The sequence below is a fragment of the Phoxinus phoxinus genome, assembly GCF_949152265.1.
Source record: "Phoxinus phoxinus genome assembly, chromosome: 4".
Lineage (NCBI taxonomy): Eukaryota > Metazoa > Chordata > Actinopteri > Cypriniformes > Leuciscidae > Phoxinus > Phoxinus phoxinus.
In genome coordinates, this window is record NC_136879.1 from 38,444,656 (window position 1) to 38,466,960 (window position 22,305).

Consider the following 22,305-nt stretch of genomic DNA (forward strand, 5'->3'; position numbering starts at 1 on the left):
GAACAGCAGAACCAAACACAGCCATGTATGCACACAGATGAGGAAAGATCCATTCATGGATGTTGGGTTAGTATTGAGCTGTTGAAAGCCATTGAGAAGGGTTATGTGGTGACAAAAATCGATGAGGTCTGGCATTTTCCTCAACGATCTGAAACGTTGTTTTGTGATTATGTTAAAACATTTTTACAGTTCAAACAGGAGAGTTCAGGTTTTCCAAAAGACGTTGTGACCGATGCCGACAAAGAATCTTATGTTAGAGATTACTTTGAGAAAGAAGGGATCAAGCTGAATCTGGACAAGATTGTGTTTAATGCTGCACGCAGATCCATAATGAAGCTCCTCCTTAATTCTTTATGGGGGCGGTTCTCGATGCGAGAGCAGTTGCCAACCACCGAGATACTTATAGACCCTGAACAGTTTGCCCGATACATTTTTGGCACTGAGTATGACCTCAAGCCTTATTCTCATTTGTGTCAGACACTGTTGCGATCGTTCAATGGTCTTACGCAGATGGGAAAGGGGTCCAGACTCGTGACATCAATGTCTTTCTCGGGGCTTTTACAACAGCCCATGCACGGTTAGAGCTTTATGATCTTATGGACAAGTTAGGTGATAGACTGATTTATTGTGATACCGATAGTGTTGTATTCACATCTAAAGAGGGTGAATACGAGCCCCCACTAGGGCCATACCTTGGCGATCTTACTGATGAAGTTGGGGATGGAGACCATATTGTGGAGTTTTGTTCAAGTGGTCCAAAAAGTTACGGGTATCGTACTGCTATGGGTAAGGTGTGTATGAAGGCCAAAGGTATCACTCTGAATGCTGTAAACTCTGAGGCCATTAGGTTAGACTCATTAATTGGTCTTGTTGATCAGTATGTGAGGGGGCGGGGTGAGGGTAATTACATTCTCGCACACTCCGACAGTATAGTGAGGAACAAAAAACAGTTCACATTACACAACAAGTCAGTTGTGAAAAAATTCCAAGTGGTATACAACAAACGCGTTTTGCTACCTGATCTAACTACACTACCATATGGCTACTGACAACGTTTCTGGTCATCGAGGGGTGCTAGACTCGGATGGTTTCGATTTCAGGTTACAACACCCCTTTTCATGTGTATTAAGTGGTCCTTCTAGCTCAGGAAAAACTTTTTTTGTAAAAATGTTGTTGGAAAATGCTAAAACTGTAGTTTCTAAAAATGTTGAAAACATTGTGTACATTTATGATTGTTGGCAACCTTTGTATGATGAATTGTTGAAACTGTATGATATTAAATTTATTGAAGGTATCCCACAAACCCTGAATGATGACCGTTTGTTCCCGCCCAACAAGAATAATTTTTTGATTCTAGATGATGTTATGGATGATGCTAGTAACAACTCTGAAATCCAACGTCTGTTCACGCAATATGTACATCATAAAAGCCTGAGTGCATTGTATATTGTACAAAACTTGTTTTTACAAGGTAAATCCAGCAGGACCATCAGTTTAAACACCAATTATCTGGTACTGTTTAAAAACCCCAGAGACAACACACAAATTAATGTATTAGCACGTCAGATGTACCCCAGAAACACAAAATTTTTTATGGAGTGTTATGAAAATGCGACCAGCGTACCTTTCGGGTACCTTTTGATTGACTTTAAAGCGAAAACACCAGAGCAGTATCGTCTCAGAACAGACATTCTGTCACAATATCCAGTTGTGTACATTCAGAAAAGAAAACATTGACTTTGTTAGACGGAATTTGAAAATGTCAGCAAGACTTTTAAGAAACTTGCCTCTTTTAAAATTATTATTAAAAGCCACACCTAAACAAAGACGCGTTATTTTAGAGGTCGCTGCAGACGAACTCATTGTGTCGTTGTGTGAGGTAGCTCTTAATGTAGTCCATGGTAATATTCCACTGTCGTCACAACAATATCAGAAACTAAAGAGAAAAAGAAGCGAGATCAAAATAGTTGCTGATAAAAAGGTTGGTGTTAGACGCAAAAGACGGTTAATCAATCAACAAGGAGGATTTCTTTTGCCGTTGTTAAGCGTCGCAATTCCCTTTATAACCAGTTTAATCGCATCTAAATAAGCTTGGTGATGGAGTACGCTGAGAAGATGTTTTTAATCCCGCAACACCAGTTGGACAAGCTGAAACCCTCTAACCCCCGTGAGTCTATACAGCATGTTGTGGAGAACGATTTGGATGCGACTATAAGAAATATATTGCAAAGGTCTGACTAGGGCTGTTTTCGACTAAGGATTTTCATAGTCGAATCTGATTCGTTAGATTTTGCCATAGTCGACTGATAGTCGAACCTTTTTTTTTTTTTTTTTTTTTTTTTTAGATAGCAGCTAGATTTTTTCCATTTTAAACAAAAGAGCTAAAAAACACATATCACACATATATCATAACATTTCATAAACATGAGGAGCAATATGAGAGAGAAATTTGGTGATCGTTGTTTAGGTAGGCTACATTAAACCACGTAAAGCTTTTTAACGCACATGAGAACCGCGTGGAGTCAACTCACAGCCGCTCCGCAGCCCTGCTGAAAATGTGAAGCAGAAACGCTTAATATCAGATAACGTCCATAATAATTGGACTCCGGGTTCGATTTTTTTTACCATTTTCAGTGGTTATGAGGAGCAATATGAGAGGGAAATTTGGTAATCGTTGTTTAGGTACATTAAACCACGTAAAGCTTTTTAACGCACATGAGAACCGTGTGGAGTCAACCCACAGCCGCTCCGCAGCCCTGCTGAAAATGTGAAGCAGATTTTTGAATACATTTTTATTTATTTACATTAGTAAGCTACAGGACATCGTCTTTCAAAACATGACCTGCGCGAAAGCGAAAAAATAAATAAAATTGTACCCAGCCCTTCTGAAAATGCGAATGCGTCTCTGTCCCCAGCACATTTCAAACCAAACTGATGCCCATGTATTCGACTATGAGGTTCATAGTCGAATCAGACCTCTCCGAATCGAATCGTCGAATCCTCGACTATTAGAAGTCAGCCCTAGGTCTGACATAGATCACCACGAAAAAGCTAAGCTGTACACCGGTGTTTTGCAGAGGTTTTTAACACTCACTAGACAGGGGGATACGGAATCCGCCACATTAACATTAAGTCTCCCGCAGCCTGGCAACCTTGTAAAAGAAGATCCATCTCCAACAGACCTTGTTACTGTCCGCGACGGCTTAGATGATTTTGCAGATGAGATTTTAAAGAATATTCCACAGAGGAGTATGAAAAATGTCCGTTACATTTTAGATAAAATGTCTAAAACTAAAGATATCACATCGTGGACTGAGTCGGGGGAGTTTGTGTTTAAAGGCAGAACAATCCCTGGTTCACACATGCTTGACCTAGTTAAAAGCGTCACGGCTCCACAAAAGGTTGCTGATGAGCGGAGACCTGGTGGATGGCATGAGTTTCTGGAGGCTTTTGCTAGTTTAAATATGCCATACTCAGTGGTGCCAAACCACCATGTCAGACATGCAATTAACTCGTTCAAGACCATAGTGACCCCGATTATAACTGGTTCATCTAAGAAGAGTAAAAAACGGAAAGTGCATCCAAACACACCGATACCTTCAGAATATTCACAAGACTCGTTATTCAAATCCTCCAGTCTAGACCAGAGTCGATGGTTAAGTTTTTAATCCGACAGTTTGTGGTTAGCCTATTGTGTTTTTGTTTTGTTTTGTTGTTGTTGTTTTGTTTTTTTTGTTTTTTTTTGTTTTGTTTTTTTGTTGAGAATTTATGACATGTATTGTTGAATATGATGTGTGTATGTGTAATAAAAAAAGAGTTTAAAGAAAGAAATATCTGTTCTTAAGTTGTTTTATTTAAAAATATTAAACATGAGACATATACATTTCACCCATTTGCACACACTGAATACATTTGAAAACATTTTCATTACATGGAACTTGTTTTAGTTTTTTCACAAATGTTGACACCATTTTATCATTTTTAATTAAATCATTGGTATACAATTTCAACACATAATCATAATCAAATCCCTTTGACATGTGGTAGAGAAAGAACACACAGTGTTGACCACAGGTGTCTGATGAAAAATCTTGGACTTGCACAGTGGAATATTGTACTGCACTAGAATTGAGATTTAAAAAGTCTTTGATAACGGGGTGAAAGCCTTGGTAATCTGGTTTATTACCAAAACTATCGAAAAAACAACCTACGCTATCATCATTTATGTAGATGGCCAACCAATGTTGGCCTGGGAGGCCTGATGGATCTGTATTGATTAAAACCATTGATGGTAATGTTCTTAAAGGGGTTTTCGGTAGATAGTCACATGGTAGCACTCCAAGAAAATAAGTATTGCACGAAATCTTATCCATGACACCCGTAAGCTGCACAGTGTTCATTTTAACCCGTTAATAGTAATCAACAAGCACCTGTCGTCGATTTGATACTTCAATTATGTTGTCAAACAAAGCATAAACAATTAAGGTAACATTCTGTGGTATTGGCTGTCTGAAGCGTGCTTCTAGTCTGATATTGCCACTTTTGACAAGTGATACATGCTGTCCACAATCCTCGTCTGGTGTGAAATTGAACGTGTAGAGTGTATAGCCATGCAGAAAATCTTCCCTATCGATACTTAGAGCCTGGTTTTTAAGATGCCTTCCAGAAGCCAGCGCTAACTGATAAAACTCACGCACTGCAGAACCATTTTCAAATTCAGGCTGCAGAGGCTTCGAGGGGTACTGTTGACCATCCAGATAAATGGCTAAAAATTCTAAATCATAGTTTTTAAATGCAAAAGGGTTTTTATTATATGACCCCACAAATGCGTCATTATCAACCATCGCTAGAACCAGAGATTTTGGCAATGCTCCTAAAAATAAGTTCTCTTGATTACAGACCCGTGATCCGGCTGGTATTGAGAAGTTTTTCAAACACACCCTGTCGATGGGGTACTTTGCAGTGGTTGAGAGTAGGGCTTGCGCATGACCCAGTCTCACAGCTGGGGACACTGTCACTTTTTTCACAAAAAGTGATGCAGACTGGATGTTCAATTTGTAGGCTATGTCATTGCTCCTCATCAAACAGATTTCGTCTTTACCTCTCGTCATTCTAATTTTAAGGTCCAATCCATTGAGTAAAAGTTTATCTTGAAAGAAGATGTCACTGTGAACTGGTGCGAGTAGTTCGACCACATTACTAGCGTTGGTGAAGGCTGCTCTCTTTGTCAGGCCGTTATTTGCCCCGGCAGGGTCTGAAATGTCCATATGCCCGGCTTTGTCCTTATAGAAGAGCCCCGCTGAGAAAAGTGTTTCAAGGGTATCTTTACCATAATTAGTAAGACACTCTATCATACAGCGATATCGATATGTGCTAGAACTCTGTGAAATGAGACGGTCTCCAAGCGACACGTCCACTTGTGAAAAAATTGTGGCTCCCGGATAGTTGATAAGCCCTACGGGGTCTCCGTCAGCAATGTCCGTCCCATCTGCATAAGTGATTTTGAGACGCATAAACAACAATGTGTTGTTTAGATCCACGTAATCCTCTCCATTCCCCGCAATGAAAAATTCCAGAGGCGATGTCGGAGATATCGCAGATAATGGCGGAATTTCGATATAAGTGTTCTTTTCAATAGCGGTCTGTGTCAGGGGTACAGTAAAAAGATCCAGTTCGGATTTTAAACACTCTTCTGACATGTTGTGTAGTAACGCCATGATCTAAAATATTGTTTTAACAGAACTCCTTGATCTTTTTGAAGCAGTACGCCTAGCCGTATCCTTGCGCTTGCGTTTTACAACTGATGTTTTCTTGGGGGACCGTTTTGTTTTCTTCTGCTTCTGGCCACTCCTCCGCACCCCCGGAGGCCTAGGTACACTTTTACGTGTTATCACCATTAATCCGGATCCGTCTTAAGTATCGTGATTGTTATTAAAAGATCGTGATAACGTATTACTAACAACGTCACTTAGTATGTTTTTCGCTGCTGATTTAAGATGTGGCTTGGCTATGCTAAATCCTCGTCTCAGTAGTGGTATAGCCATTCTAAAGAGACCCCTAAAAAGTCCGCCCAAACCAGCGCCATACATAACTCCGCCGGAATAGCCCGGAAGTCCATTGCCAGCCTGATTCTGGTAATAGGCCACATAACGCATGGGATCAACATTGTGATTGTTGAAATATGTCATTTTAATGAAAAATTTTTACTGGCCTAAAGTGTAGTTTAATGCACACTTTCCCGTAAGAAAATGGGATGTGTTGATTTTGATCGTCCTTTACTTCTATAGCAATATCTGCGATGACCGATTTGTTGATAGACACGTAGTGGGGTTTGTCGTATCGTACACTGACTGTGTTGTTGTTATCACCGGTTATTTGTACACACTCCAGGAGTGGTACGAAGGCATCACCTACTGACTGGTATCGTATAATATCTGTGTATATATACAGAGTGTAGAAACCTCCGTGTATGTCTGCCTGATGCATTGCATATGTTACAACATCCTTTTCAAAATTAGTTTTTCCGGGGTTTGTTTTTTGTCGCATAGAATCTCCTATCGAGGCACCTGGTTTCAACCCTAAAATAATGGCTAGTTTTCCATGGAAGGTTATTGAAATGTTAGGTTTTGCTTTCAGAAATACTTTGTTTTTTACAACATCGTAACCGAATGACCCATGAGGGGCTAGTAAATCATTTATCACACTAACCAGGGTTGGGACCTTGTCGTAATAACCTGTCTTTATAGGTATGCGTAGTCTCGATAAGTCGGTCTTCTTCACATCTACACCACGACGTATGCTGTTAGTGTTTTTTTCGCCGTCGACAGCAGTGGGTTCGATGTTTATCTCAAAAAAGGCATCTTTGTTGTTAAAGGTGTACCAACTTCTAGGATATTCAATTTGAACAAGACCTACCTCCCATTCTCCTCTTATATTTATAGAGGTAGCCATCCTTGTTCTATAATTAGAGATTGTATTATCAGGATATACAGACTGTGAAGCATTGCATGGTAGTGTGACATAAAAACCACCCTCTGCCATGTCTGTTTTTTATACAACTGCAGACAGTCTGTGCTTGTCCTTTGTTTTTATGGCACCTGTACGTCAACTAATTCTTTCTGATCGATCCATGATGCAAATTTTGCAGGCCATCCGAGCCATTGTACCAGTACTAATGTTTTGCGACCCTGCTTCTTCTTATCTAAAATCTTTTCAACTTTAAATGTCTTGTTTTTACTGACAAATATTTTTTGTAATTCTTCAGCATAAAAAACGCCGTTGATAACATCACCATCATAATCACTCAATCTGTAAACAGGAGGGTCTCGTGGAATACACGCTGATACAGTAAAATACTCTTGTGTGTAGTTTTCTTCATACCCTTTTGCAAACGGGCCTCTGACTTTAGAAATTCGAACCACGTCCCCGATCTTGTATTTAAATATGGGGTTAACATTGCGGGGTTTGGTATCACCATATAGGTTATGTAGCACCACAGATTCGTTTTCTGTTCCCACATCAATCGGTCTCATCTTGATGCTTCTGTGATAGCTCACATTGTATCCTTGTGTAATGTCTTGAAGTATGTCGATGTAACGTTTGGAGTTTATAGCTGTTAAATATCTCCACATTCTTCCTTTTAAGGTTCTATTAAACCGCTCGATAACACACGCCTTTAATTCTGTGTTTGTTGAAAAATGGTTAATATTGTACTTTTTTGTCACCTTTTGAAAGTGTTTGTTAAAAAACTCCTTTCCTTTATCTGTCTGTAGTTTTTGTGGTATGCGACCCTCTTTCAGTATGGATTCAAAAGCTTTAGAGACCTCTACACCACTCTTGTTTTTTAAAGGCCTTGTCCACGAGTACTTACTAAACAAATCAATGCAAGTAAGCAGAAAGTGGTGGTTGTCATTTACCTCGGCATATGCCGACATATCTACTAGATCGGCTTGGAACTGCATATCAATACCATAGACAAAAACCCGATTCCTTTTATATTTTAGTGGGGCACTTCTGTGTAGTGTATATGCATCCTCGCCAGCGACCCAATCTGAAACTTCTTTATCGGTTAAACGAACACCCGTCTCTTTTAAAACAGCTTCTTTTAAACGTTTTTTACCCCCTAAAGAACCAGGGTTAGAAGGTGTGTAATAAACCTTTTTCATTTCTTCGGACATATTGACACTTCACGATCCACAAAAGAATAACACAGATGGTTTAAGTGGTTCGGGTATTTATTTCTTAAACATTAAAAGGACACAAAGGTATCATACAGCATCAATGTAGTGTAGAAAATTTATACACACCACAATGTTTTTCTCTAGAATGTAATCAACCAGTGTTTCAACAATTTTACATACATCAGTCTGATTGTTTCTTGTCAACATGTCTACACATAGATCCGACACATATGTACACAAACACAATATATCAGCTATTCTAATAAAACTACCACATTCAGTCATCAGGTCTAAAATTTTTCTGATGGTTACACAAATTGGATCACCAGCATTAACGCATAATCGCATCATATCTGACCATTCATTTGACACATTTCTTACAACACACATTTGTTTCTTGAGGTTTGTAAAATGTCTGGCATCAACACCACATCTGTTTACAGTAATCGATACATTGGCACATTCATTAATGTAGTTACAGGGCTCCAAACAAAAAAATCAAGTAAGGAGCCATTGGCTCCTATAGGGGGAAAAAACAGGCGCCAAATAATTTTTTTAAGAGCCACATAACAATGCATTTACTTTTAGTCACCCTGTTGTGTGCATGTCTCTCCTCTTCTTACAGTTTCAGCATTTTCATCTTGTGAATGTTCTGGGAACTGAAGCTTATTTGGGAACTGAATGTCACTTCCGACTTATGAACTATATACAGTCCAAAAATGTTACTTTGCTTAGTTACTGTCCCCGTGTTTTCTCACAGTCTCTTTTTTGAAATGGTTAGTTCCTGTAATGAACTCCGTTTTCCCCGCTATTTCTTTGCCCGCTCTTGAACAAAAGTCACAAAAAAAAATTTGTGTCTCGTGATCATACCTCAGTAGGGCTGCACGATTTTGCCCAAAATTATTTGTTGATTTGTCACATAGGCTAATTATAACTGCTTTTTTACATTCATATTGTGCTACATCTCCTGCTAATGTGTATCAAAATAAAATGGGTCCTCTTATTCACCAAAATTCAGTGCTTCTCCAGAATAAATAAAAATAAATAATTTATTAATATTTTAAATTGTATTTATATTTTATATACATTGTATTTATAATAATTATTAGGATAGACTAGAGATATTATCTTCTGTTATTATTATTATTACCTATTATTACATGGCTTGGTTAAATTCTGATGTAGAATGCAGTATGTTATTTCTTGATAAGACACAGTTGCCATGAAAAACAGAGCGTTGTCATGGACACGGAAGCAATACAATCGTTTTTAAATCAATATTTTCTGTCAAATTATTGATTTATTTGGAAGGTAGCCATGTAAGAGGGATCCCGATGTCAGTTAATAAAATTCTGTAGTTGTTATTTGAAAGGTCTCTTGTTATTTGAAGTCTCTCGCGCGCAGACACCCTTATCGGTCTCTCTCGCGCACTATTGCTCGCGCACAGACATCGGTCTCTCTCGCGCACTATTGCTCGCGCACAGACATCGGTCTCTCTCGCGCACTATTGCTCGCGCACAGACACACGCTGTCTCATCTCGCCCAGTTCGCTTCGCTTTTGTCCAGTCCGGCAAAACATTCTAGTTTCTACATCTAGAAACTAAGCTGTGCGGTGCAGGGAACAACTCTGATTATTGGCTCGTCATGGAGTCAGCGCTAGATTGGCATTGCAAAAAAAAAAAAACTTTCATATGGAGCGTTCTATGAACAGAATGACGCATTTAAAATATCGCATATTTTTTGTTAGCAGAGGTGTGTCATGCGTGCTGGTGATTGACAGAGATGAGGATTGCTTGAAGACATTTTTTTTTCTGACGCGAAAGGTGACATTCGCTTTACCCGTTCATATTTTGGCGCTTTCACTCAGTTCACACAAAGCGTCTCATTTCATGACGTTAACAAAACAAATGAAGCGATAGGCTACTGGCTATAAAACATGCATGTATGATGCAGATTTTACAATCAAAGGGAGTAAATTTGTATTGTCGCCAATGGCGACCTTGGCAGAAATTTCACTCGCAAATAAATATATTTGGTCGCAAATGCGACCATTTTAGTCGCAGTTTGGAGCCCTGAGTTATACAATAAGGTAGTCATCTCACATCTAATACGTTGTTTAAGTAGACACTTAGCCAGTCCGGTTGCAAAACAAGTGTTTCCCATGCTGTTGTCACAAACAGTCAACTTGGACAATACCTTTCCAGCTGTCCACAGCGTCATAGACAATTTGTTCACTGCTGCCGTCCAGAACTTTCTCTCTGACTTCGCAAAGCTTTTCCACAATGAAAACCTCGTCACGTAGTTCGTGTAAAATAGCGTCCACTGACCCCTGAATCCTCTGGGGGTGAACTCTTAAACCACAACGGCTCAATGCTTGAGCAACTATGTGCTTAAGGTCTGGTCTCACCAGATTACGTGTCAGTTCCTCAAAGTACGTGTCAAAGAAATAGAAGAAATAGGGATCTGGTTCAAACAAGCAGGAATGTCTAATCTGACTGGGGTGATCCACTTCACAACCCAAACAGATTTCTTTCAGCTTTTTGTTGATGACATGTTCCAGAAGGACCACAACAGTTGCTTTTATGATTTTGAACCCGTCAGAACGGATACAACTGTCTGTGGCGTCAATTCCTGCTAAGGCCGCCGCTCCTGCTATTGCACCGCTGTTGCCGTATGGTGTTGTAAGGAAGGTCAGGTTGTGATATCCTAGATCCATGCAAAATTTATCCAACCAGCTGTTGTCACAGGTTTGTGGGTGGGGTTCCAACGGTGTCGCATTGTCATCAGGCATTGCTGGGGCAGTCTCAGGGGTGTTGCTGTAGCAGTAGACTGGTGTAGATCCTTGAGACATGGTGGATGAATGCAGCGGTTGTACCGATCCGTAGGCGTTTTTAATGACTAATATGTGGGTGGGCTTAAGAGGCGGTCTTCGGTGTTGGTAACGCCCTTCTTAGGTTGAAACAGTTGCATCTTTACAGAACTGTAACGATCATACATGTCACACCATCTAAACATCTTGTCTATAGCTGTAAATATACTGTCAAGCATTCGAACATCCTTCCACCGAAACAGAAATTTCATGTCGTAGCACGTATGATGCTCAGATTCTCGAATAGGCCACACATATCTGTCGAGCTTTGTCTTGTCGTTGCAGCAAAAAATATAAACACAGTCGTCTGGTAGCTTTTTAGTGTGGTCCCCGACCACCCGAAATCTTGTGTTAGGGGTTAAGCCATCCCACTCGGCGACGTATAACGGATCATCACCACAGTCGTTCAAATCTCTCCAAACGTAGTTGAAAAACACAAACCAGTCTTTGTCTTGAAAAATCACACATGGAGTATCCCATGTAAACTCGTCTCCAACATCAGCAGTGTAGAGTTTCACAACACGCTGCACCTTGTCAAACGCATATCTCAGAACGCGTTTACCAGACATCGGGAAATCACGTTTCACATTAGCTATGTCTTCATGAAGAAACTTTGTCAAGCTAACATTTGTTTTTTTCCTTGGTGCATAAGTTAGTTCCTCTCTCATTTCAACAGGTCCTCTTGTTGGCGAAATACACATGACCTTTCTAGGGGTTTTAGAAGTTCCCGGAGCAGCCATTGTAGCAGGAGAAAGATGCAGAATGTTTTCTGTGTCTAACACCACATCCCCTAACCTTGTTTAAATCCACGATGTAGGTAGTGACGTAGGTAGTGACGTAGGTATGAAAAGACTGTCCAGGATGTACCATGACATAAAAAAAAAAAAAACTCCATCGCCATATGGTGAGGTGCGAGTATGCTAAAACGTTTGTAATACAAATTAGAGCTCCCGTATGTCTATAGTTGTTTTTGGCGGCCTGTTTTAATTTTAGTTTTAGTCTAGTCTTTGTGTCAAGCTGTCATTTTAGTTTTTATTAGTTTTAGTCACATTCATACTCTTTTTAGTCTAGTCTAGTTTTAGTCGACGAAAAGTCTGAGCATTTTAGTCTAGTTTTAGTCGACGAAAACTAATGACATTTAGTCTAATTTTAGTCAATGAAAATAGTATTTTAGTCTCTTTTTAGTAATGCAATGCAGTTCTATTTAACCCAGTCAATATAGTATAAGTAGACTAGCCTTCGTAGTAATGTAGACGAAACAAATTTTGTTTTAGCCAAACTCATTTCAAACAATGTTATCTTATTATATTGTTACCTTATAGACTAGACACGGAAAACGCTCTGATTTGAATTTACAACATAGGCCCTATTTATTTTACAAAGAATATAGCCTATAGACACATAAATGTCCCTTTCTCTAACTCACCGCAGCGGCATCTTCTTAATTTAGGGGTCGGGAGCCATTATTATTTTTTTTTTTGGTTAATGCACTTTCCAAAAGAGCCACAGTAAAAAAGAGAATAATATTATTATTAAAGACGTGCTTTTTTCTCATTAAAATTAAACAGTAGGCTAATAATTAGGTCCATAGACAACTAAAAACAAACAAATATTCAGCAAACAATAAATAAGTTGCAAAATAGAATTAATTGGGCATGGCTTTCACTGTGAGGTTGAGTTACCAACTGATGACTTTTGAGCATAAATCTTCTTCTGAGAGAGAGAGAGAGAGAGAGAGAGAGAGAGAGAGAGAGAGAGAGAGAGAGAGAGAGAGAGAGAGAGAGAGAGAGAGAGAGAGAGAGAATGCACATGCAGTAGCTACTTACATCTACTGTGTTTACGTGAATACTCGACTTGGCATTTTTAAAAATATATTTCTGTGTTTATTTGGCCGTTTAGGCGCGCAACCGAAGACAGGCTACTATGCGTGTGCGTGTTGCGCTTGAAGCGCGCGCAGCTTCCTATCCTATCAGTAGAATTCAGTTCTCTTTCGCGAATTATCGGGCTTTTAATATATATTTTCAATATAAAAAGCACATCCTGCTATTTTCTTTCTCATTCATTCATGTTTTGTTATTAATAACATTCAACAGTAGGCTATGTCTCGTAAACTGAGCTGCGACACGTTATAGGACATAATTGTCTCTGCGGCAAAAGTGAAAGTAGCCTATTACCAGCGGTTGAAATGTTTCGAAGTGTCTCTTTGCACAGCAAAGCACCCGTTTCAATAAAAGGATATATTAAAGGTTATATAGCCTACTTTTACATTTTCGCCGCTGTTCTAAAAGTTTTTTTTTTGCCATTACCTTAAGCAAGCTGCAGCTGCTCGAATCCCAGTGCAAGGAGACTGACATTTGTCTCGTTTTGGTCAATGAAAATGAGGAGACATTTTAGCATAGTTTTTATTTTGTAAACCACTTTTAGTCTCGTTTTTATTCGTCAACAATATTGCATTATACATTTAGTTATAGTCATCGTCACATGACCAGCATTTACGTCTCGTCTCGTTTTCGTCACGTGAAAAAGGTTTGTTGACGACGATATTGAGTCATAATTTTCGTTGACGAAAGCAACACTACGTATGTCCTGACACCTTTCTTTAAAATTCCCCGGTCAACACCTCCGGCTGCGTCACACGTCACGCGGCGCCATAGTTACTAGACACGCTGACGCCGTTACCCCATCATAAATCAGAAACATATTCTGGAGACACAGATTCCCTGTCAATCATTTGTGACAGGGCAGGGGGTAATAAATCAATCCAAAAGTGACACATGGTATATGTTATAACTACTCGTTGCCAATTTTTAGTTACTGTTCATAATAGCCTATGTAAATAGTATGCAAATAATTTAAATATATAGTTATGATATTTAAAACACTTTTTTCATTTTTCTATTTTCCATTGTTTGATCATAATTATAGTTTTACTGTTATTTTAGTTTTTTGATAATTATTTGATGTTACCAGTTACCAAATGTTACCAGTTTGTTCATTGAATTGTCAGTTACTGTTCATTGAATACTGTTCATTGAATTCAAAATGTTTATTGTGTAAGATTAATAAAAATATGTTATGACTGAAAGAATTGCATTTTTATTAACCCTCTGGAGTCTAAGGTGTTTTTGGGGTCCTTGAGATGTTTTGACATGACCTGATATTTGTATTTTTTTCAGTTGCTTATAAACATATTAATGGCAAAGGTGTAATTACACTATATTTAGCACGAACATGACTATCATAATATGTGAGCAACATGTATGTACATGTTTGCATTTTTGAGAGAATATTATTTATGCGTGGTTATTCAAAAAACTCAAACTTAAATGTTCTGATATAAGACCACAAACAACCAACTTCACATATTTCCACAATACTTTTGACTAATGGATCTTGTCGGCTAGAGTATTTACTTCAAAATGATCTGAAAATCATCCGGGCTAATCGTTCACATTAAACAATAGATTGATTTAAATTTTGTAAGACACTTTTTGTTTGGAAAGGCAATATGCAGGGGGGCGTGAATGATCCAACAAGGTCATGAATAATGTCCTCATTCACACCTGGAGACAAAGAAGACTTGCTAATGCTGCATACTAATGAGCCTTAGGTGTCAATGAACCACACAGAATGCAAAGACAACACACACATATATACATACATACATACACACACACACACACATATATATATATATATATATATATACATACATACATACATACATACACACACACACATATATATATGTGACCTGATCCAGCAAAATGAGTCACAGTGACCCAAATTTCAAAATTGAGATTTTGATATCAATGGAAAGAGGAGATCATAAGCTTTCAAATGATATCCTAGTCAAAGTCATACCTTGAATGGTTTTAAAGATATACACATTTGAATTATGGTCGTCTGCCCTCTTTTTCCAACTGGAAACCTGAGAAAATAGCTTTTAAAGTTTTTTGCCCGTATTTTTGTAGATATCTTTCAAAATCCATTGCATTTAAAGTGATAAACTATTTTTTTTACAGCTTAATTTAACCAAAGATATTAATATATATAAATGCTATTACAGTAAACTAGGCTGAAGATCAAATTATTGTAAAGTATTTATTTGAATAAATATTTTAAAAGGTACTTTTACAAAGATTTACAAAAATCAGAAAGATTGAACAGAAGTGCTACATTTTAGCTACGTGTGTGTGTGTGTGCGTGTGTGTGCGCGCGTGTGTGTGTGTGTGCGCGTGTGTGTGTGTGCGTGTGTGTGTGCGCGTGTGTGCGCGCGTGCGTGTGTGTGTGTGCGTTTGTGCGTGTGTGTGTGCGTGCGCGCGCGTGCGTGTGTGTGTGTGTGTGTGTGTGTGTGTGTGTGTGTGTGTGTGTGTAGGCTAGTTGACAATAACAGTGTAACAAATTAATAACGGAGATACCAACAGTTACATATTGGGTTTACACAGAGCGCTGCGAGTCTGACAGGAGGATGGCTGGACCAATCGCGTGCCGCGGGGCTTCCCATTGACAAATGATCAGCGTTTGTGTACATTTCTAAACTTTTTGATTGGCTCAATACAACGTGTAACACCATTTGGAGAGCAGAGATAGTGACGTTTCAGGGGATACCCGGGAAATGCTCAGAGGTGACGAGAGGATTTGAGAAAAGCAATGTTCATTTCCAACGAATTTAGTAAAACTTTGTCAAGTTTAATAGTCATTTAAATACATTTGCTTAATTATCTGGACCACGAAACTTTGGAAGATTATTTTTGAATGTCTTTTCTTTGAAATTAGCAAAAAAAAATTTTTTTAATTTTTTTATTGTTTTTTCACATTATCGGCCCGTATCTTGAAATGGAACGTTGCGACTTCCGACTCATTTCGCCAGATCGGGTCACATATATATATATATATTACTACAGAATTGGTTCAGAGTTGGAAACATCTTGAAAAAAAAGTGTATTTTTCCACAAACTGTGTAGGCCTATGCTTGCAAATTGTATAATATCCAAGGTAAACATTTCTAGTAATTGTGCAGTTAATTCTTATTCGTATTTTCAGAAAGTTTTGGATTATGTAGGCTATCCTCTCCCCAAATTTGTCACTAATAAAACACAAAAATAATTTAAAGAGAAGGCTTATATTGACCTTTTAAGATTTTGTTTGCACCTTGGAAATTAGGTTTTGATGTGGCAGTACAAACTTTATAATCTATCCAAAACGAAATTTTGTCTTTCATATTTCGTCTGTAACATATCGTCTTTTATAATATAGCCTATATTAGGGCATAAATGTTCATTTGCAGTTTAAAATGTTGCTTATACAAAGACATTTTATTTCAACGTATTCAGTCGATTTTTACTCATCTCAGTAGGCAATATAAGTTAGATAGTTTCATTCACACACACAGACGCGCGAGCTGTAGGCTAGTAGCTAAACAACAACATGCACATGTGCCGTTCATTCATTCAAACACAGAAACGCGCGAGCTGTAGGCTAGTAAACAACAACATGCACATGTGCCGTTCATTCATTCAAACACAGAAACGCGCGAACTGGAGTAAACAACAGCATGTGCCGTTCATTCATTCAAACACAGAAACGCGCGAACTGGAGTAAACAACAGCATGTGCCGTTCATTCATTCAAACACAGAAACGCGCGAACTGGAGTAAACAACAGCATGTGCCGTTCATTCATTCAAACACAGAAACGCGCGAACTGGAGTAAACAACAGCATGTGCCGTTCATTCATTCAAACACAGAAACGCGCGAGCTGGAGTAAACAACAGCATGTTCCGTTCATTCATCAAACACAGAAACGCGCGAACTGGAGTAAACAACATCATGTGCCGTTCATTCATTCAAACACAGAAACGCGCGAGCTGTAGGCTAGTAAACAACAACATGCACATGTGCCGTTCATTCATTCAAACACAGAAACGCGCGAACTGGAGTAAACAACAGCATGTGCCGTTCATTCATTCAAACACAGAAACGCCATTCAAATTTAAACAGTCTTTTGCGGTTTACAGACACCATTTCAAATCGCGATTAGTACAAAGCACTTACTGATGATCTGCAGCTGGATCCGTTGTTAGGCTACTCCAGCACGTTTGAGGTAAAATTTCCAGGATAATCACGATATTATTAGCAGAGCTATTCCTCACAGCGAGTGTGTTGTCCAGCTGTTGTGGGCGTTGACTGGTTTGCATGTGTTGCTTCAGATAATCTGCGTTTGAATAGCGGCGCGCTCTCGATGGGCGTGTCACATTAGCAGATAATGAGGTGCCAGAAAGATAATGAGGACGGCTGATCTCTCGCTCTTTTTATATAGATTACATAAACAGAGAATATTTGTTTTAGTTTTGAATTAGATAATTTAAAACTACACACTTAAATGATTATAGAGATATATAACTCATGTCTGAGTGAATAGTATTCGCTGAGATTTGTATAAATTTAGAGACGTGCTTCAGAAAAAAAGTTCACGGAGACGGAGAGGCATAAAGCACTCCCTGTTTACTTTCTTTATTTTACAAAAGCACAATGTTTTATTTCGAATGTAAGTGGACACATAAAAAAGTGGACATTTAACAGCTTATTTTTTCATATTTCTTAAGTCTGTATGACCAAAACCGACGGAGTATTTTAGGTCTATTTTGCTGCTATGTAAAAAAAAAACGAGCAAAACGCGCCCGCGCGTTTGCCGACCTCAGGGGGTTAAGTTAGAATTAAACATTGGGTGCTTTCCATTTGTTCTCTTTCTAATGCAATGTTCAGGTTTGACTGTATTATAAAGTAAAACTGGCACTTCAAATTACCATTTAAACCAACCAAACAAACAAAAAAAAAAAGACAAAAATAGTCTTTGAGAATCTGTTATTATATTTTAAAATCAACAACTTGAAAAAAATTTGGCAAATATGTGCAAAAATCACTAGAATTCGCAAGCCTTTCTACAGAAAGCTGTAAATCCATCTAGTGGTAAAAATGTGCTATTGCGTGATAAAAATGCTCAGTGTATCCACCAGATGGCACCAATCTCATTAAAAAAATTGCTTTCATGAGGCCTAGGCTTGACTCTAAAATGAAATACAGCTTCATTAAAAAAAAAAAAAAAGTACATATATAAAAAAATTCTATTATATTCAATGGTAAAAAATGGGTCATAATTATTGCATAAATATTAATTATAAATCATAAAATTCTCTCAAAACACCAAAAAATAAAAGAAAAAATATTATAAACAAGTAAATTGATTTAATTACTTTAAATCATTAAATTTTTTTTATAAATATTATTCCCACCCTCCCGGACCATTTGGTCCCGAAGGTCCTGAGTGTGACTCTGAAATGAAGTACACTAGAGGGTTAAATTCAACATTAATGTTAATTATCATACATACATTTTTTTGCACTTTTATTGTTGATTTTAATGTTTTGTATATATAAAGTATACATTCATTATTATACATAATTTATTTTAAAAACATTTTTTTTTTTTCTTTACAGACAACATGCAGAACAAAATAGTGCAGTAACGAACAATCTAGTAATTCCATAATTCCAGAAGTGAAATAATAGTGTGTAAATGTATAGGTGTGTGTGTGTGTGTGTGCCATTTATTATTTATTACCATCTTCATTACCATCACCACCACCACTCCTCACTACCATCACACTGCCAACATTGTATTAGTCAAATTTGATTCCTATTTTCATTTCTATCTTTTCTCCCACGTAACAATTGTCATTGTCAGCACTCTACAAATCAATTTTTAGATAGTAATATAATAATAAAAGATAAAATAATAAGATAAGAATAAGTTCATTTATTTTCTTACATTTTTCATGTTAATGTAAATGACAAATATGACACAACAGGCTTTTGGTGGCTTTTAATCTGTTAATTATCATTGAATTGCACATATGAGCTATATAAACCCTAATCTATGAAATATACATTCATACCTGATGTATGAAATATGATACTCAAAACACACACAGTTTATATACATATATAAAGGTAGGGGTGGGCGATATGGCAAAAATATATCACGATTTTTTTTTCAGGAAATTCACGATTTTATCACGATTCTCTTTTATGTTGTTTTTATTCTTTTGCAAGTGACTGAGCATTACAGATAAACTAATATCCCTATTTTAAAAACAAAGCCTTACAAAGTAACAAAATTTGAAATAAAAAAAGAATGGCAGACAATTAGGAAATAGTGGAGCAAATAAAAATAGGCTAAACAACATAATATACAAATGAAATAAACAGTGCTTTTTTTCAGCTACAGTAGGTTTATTTAACAGTAGCATTCAAATTAAAAGAAATTAAATAAACAAATATAAAGATAAAACACTAGACATCACTGTATAAATGATACATTGATTCTTATTAAAGCTACTTGTAAAGTTCTCAGTCAAGAGCAGTGAGTGATTTTCTCTTTGTGTTTTGTTGTTTTATTAACATTTAAGGATTAGTTCCCCCTAAAATGAAAATTGTCATAATTTAATCTCTCAAGGTGTTTTAAACATGAATAAGTTTCTTTTATCTGTTGAAAATAAAAAGTTATGTTGAAGAATGTGGGTAACCAAACAGTTGCTGGTCCCCAATGACTTCTATAGTATATTGTTTTCCCCATGGAAGTCAATGGGGACCAGCAACTGTTTGGATAGCCACATTCTTCAAAATATATTATTTTCTTTTTTTTTGTTCAGCACAAGAAAGAAATTAATACAGGTTTGGAACAGCATTAGAGTGAGTAAATAATGACAGAATTTTCATTTTTGGGTGAACTATCTCTTTAAGGACAAGTGGCAGCATGTTTACTATTAGGCTACTGTCGCTTTAAGACCGGCGTATCTAATGGACAAGCAAATGACACGCGCCCTATTTTCTCTCAAATGTGTGCTTTCACTTTAGACATAACAACTGTGTTTATGTAAACCTTGTGTGTATGTATTTGACAGTATTAATGCAATAAGACTTGAAAGATAACTTAGTCCAGTAGTCAGGCGCTGTTCGCCGTTTTAGTGTGTGTGCTTCGGGTGTATGCGCTCAGAAAGCGCATGTTAGTTAGAACTGCGCAGCAACAGCACGCAAATTAAATGTTTAACAGGCAAAGCTTTAATGTACAGGCAAATAATGAACTTTTATGAACTGCAGTGTCCCGTGAGTGTAACTCTTCCGCTGCATTAACATGTGATGTGCGAATGTATGTCGCGTTGAGATGGAGGCGCCAGAACTGAACTGATAAATGCACTAACACGATACTACGATATTTCTTCAAAAGCAGATCGTGGAGGCATTTTAATCTTCTACGATCAAAAAACGTGATATCGCACACCCCTATATAAAGACACAGTTTTGACATTTTACTTTACCTTCTAGCACTTACATCATGTCCCAGTTTCAAACACTCATAAGAGTGACCCTGACTATTACTGTTTTTATTTTCAAGTCATTTTACTGTTTAGTTTTGGATAAACAAAGGCAAACTCCCCTTAAACATCCAAGTTCATTCTAGCACTTACATCATGTCCCAGTTTCAAACACTCATAAGAGTGACCCTGACTATTACTGTATTTATTTTCAAGTCATTTTACTGTATAGTTTTGGATAAACAAAGACAAACTCACCCACAATGTCAAAGTGCATTCTAGTACTTGCACCATGTCCCAGTTTCAAACACTCATAAAAATCTTTCCTTCATAGGTTTGCTCGTACTTTCAATGGATGTCTGTACAGAGCGACCCTGACTATTATTGTATTTATTGTCAAGTCATTTTACTGTATAGTTTTGGAGAAAATGAAAGGCAAACTCGCCTTAAACATCAAAGTTCATTGATGTGTACTATAATGCACTTTGACATTTGGGGCGAGTTTGCCTTTAATTTTCTCCAAAACGATACAGTAAAATGACTTGACAATAAATACAATAATAGTCAGGGTCACTCTAAAGAGTAATCAAATGAAAGAATGAGCAAACCTATGAAGGAATACTTAGTGTTTGAAAATGGGACATTGTTTAAGTGATAGAATGCACTTTGATGTTTGGGGTGAGTTTGCCTATCATTTTCTCCAAAACTATACAGTAAAATCACATGTAAATGATAACAGTAATAGTCAGGGTCACTCTGAACAGACATCAATTGAAAGATTTTTATCAGTGTTTGAAAATAGGACATGGTGCAAGTACTAGAATGCACTTTGACATTGTGGGTGAGTTTGTCTTTGTTTATCCAAAACTATACAGTAAAATGACTTGAAAATAAATACAGTAATAGTCAGGGTCACTCTTATGAGTGTTTGAAAATGGGACATGATGTAAGTGCTGGAGGGTAAAGTAAAATTTCAAAACTGTGCCTTTATATATGTATATAAAATGTGTGTGTGTGTTTTCATTTTACAAAATTAAAAACAATACTTTAGAAAGTGTCAACGCAGAAAGATGATCATAATTAACAGTAAGAATGAATCCAGCATGTTCTTCATTTATCAGTTCTGACTGTGTTGAGCTCGAGTCTGTTTAAAGTCAAGACACTGAAATGTTGATTGTGTGTGAAAGTGTGTATTTCAGTGTGACTCTCAGTCCTGCAGTTTCATGTTATTGAGGATCAGCTCATGTGTTCAATCATTTACAGCTCAATAATCTGAACTCACAGCAGCAGAAAGAGGCTGAACACTTCAAATATACTTTACATTGTGATTCATGTGTGAGAGTAAAATATGATCTTACCTCAGTGTCTCCAGTTTACAGAGAGGATTCTGTAGGACATCAGACAGCAGATTCACTGATTCTCCTATTTTATTCCCAGACAGACTCAGTACTCTCAGGTGTTCAGGGTTTGATCTCAGAGCTGAAGTCAGAGCAGCAAAACCTTCATCTGTGAGATCACAATATCTCAACCTGTAGAGATGAAAATCAAATAGTATAATTTAAACACTATCAAAGAGCTTTCCAACTAATTTAAATTCCAATATAATTTAACAATGTAAAATTCTTATCCAAGGTTCATAGTCAAATGTTTCCGTTTACAACGTGTTTTTGCAGCGGTAAGAAAAGTATCGGTAGACAACTTTATTGTTTATAATGGAACGTGAGATTGTGAACTGAGATGAGTGACAGCTTTATAATGATTGTAAAGGAAGCGCTCTTTATAGACTATACATAATCCACTGAATAAAAGTTTAGTTTTTCTCGCTGCTGAGGACCGATGGCCAATTACACGCTGCAGAACGGCATGTCAAAATAGATACGC

The 22,305-nt window shown here is 37.4% G+C and overlaps 1 protein-coding gene across 2 annotated transcripts in view; it reads right to left on the reverse strand.

The window, feature by feature from the left end:
* LOC306997008 (protein NLRC3-like) overlaps positions 1–22,305 on the reverse strand; it is a 42,931-nt gene that overhangs the window by 16,639 nt on the left and 3,987 nt on the right. For both annotated transcript variants that reach the window (XM_079609995.1, XM_079609996.1), the window contains exon 6: positions 21,783–21,953. In XM_079609995.1, coding sequence (XP_079466121.1) covers positions 21,783–21,953 — 171 coding nt within the window. The remainder of the gene's footprint in view (positions 1–21,782; positions 21,954–22,305) is intronic.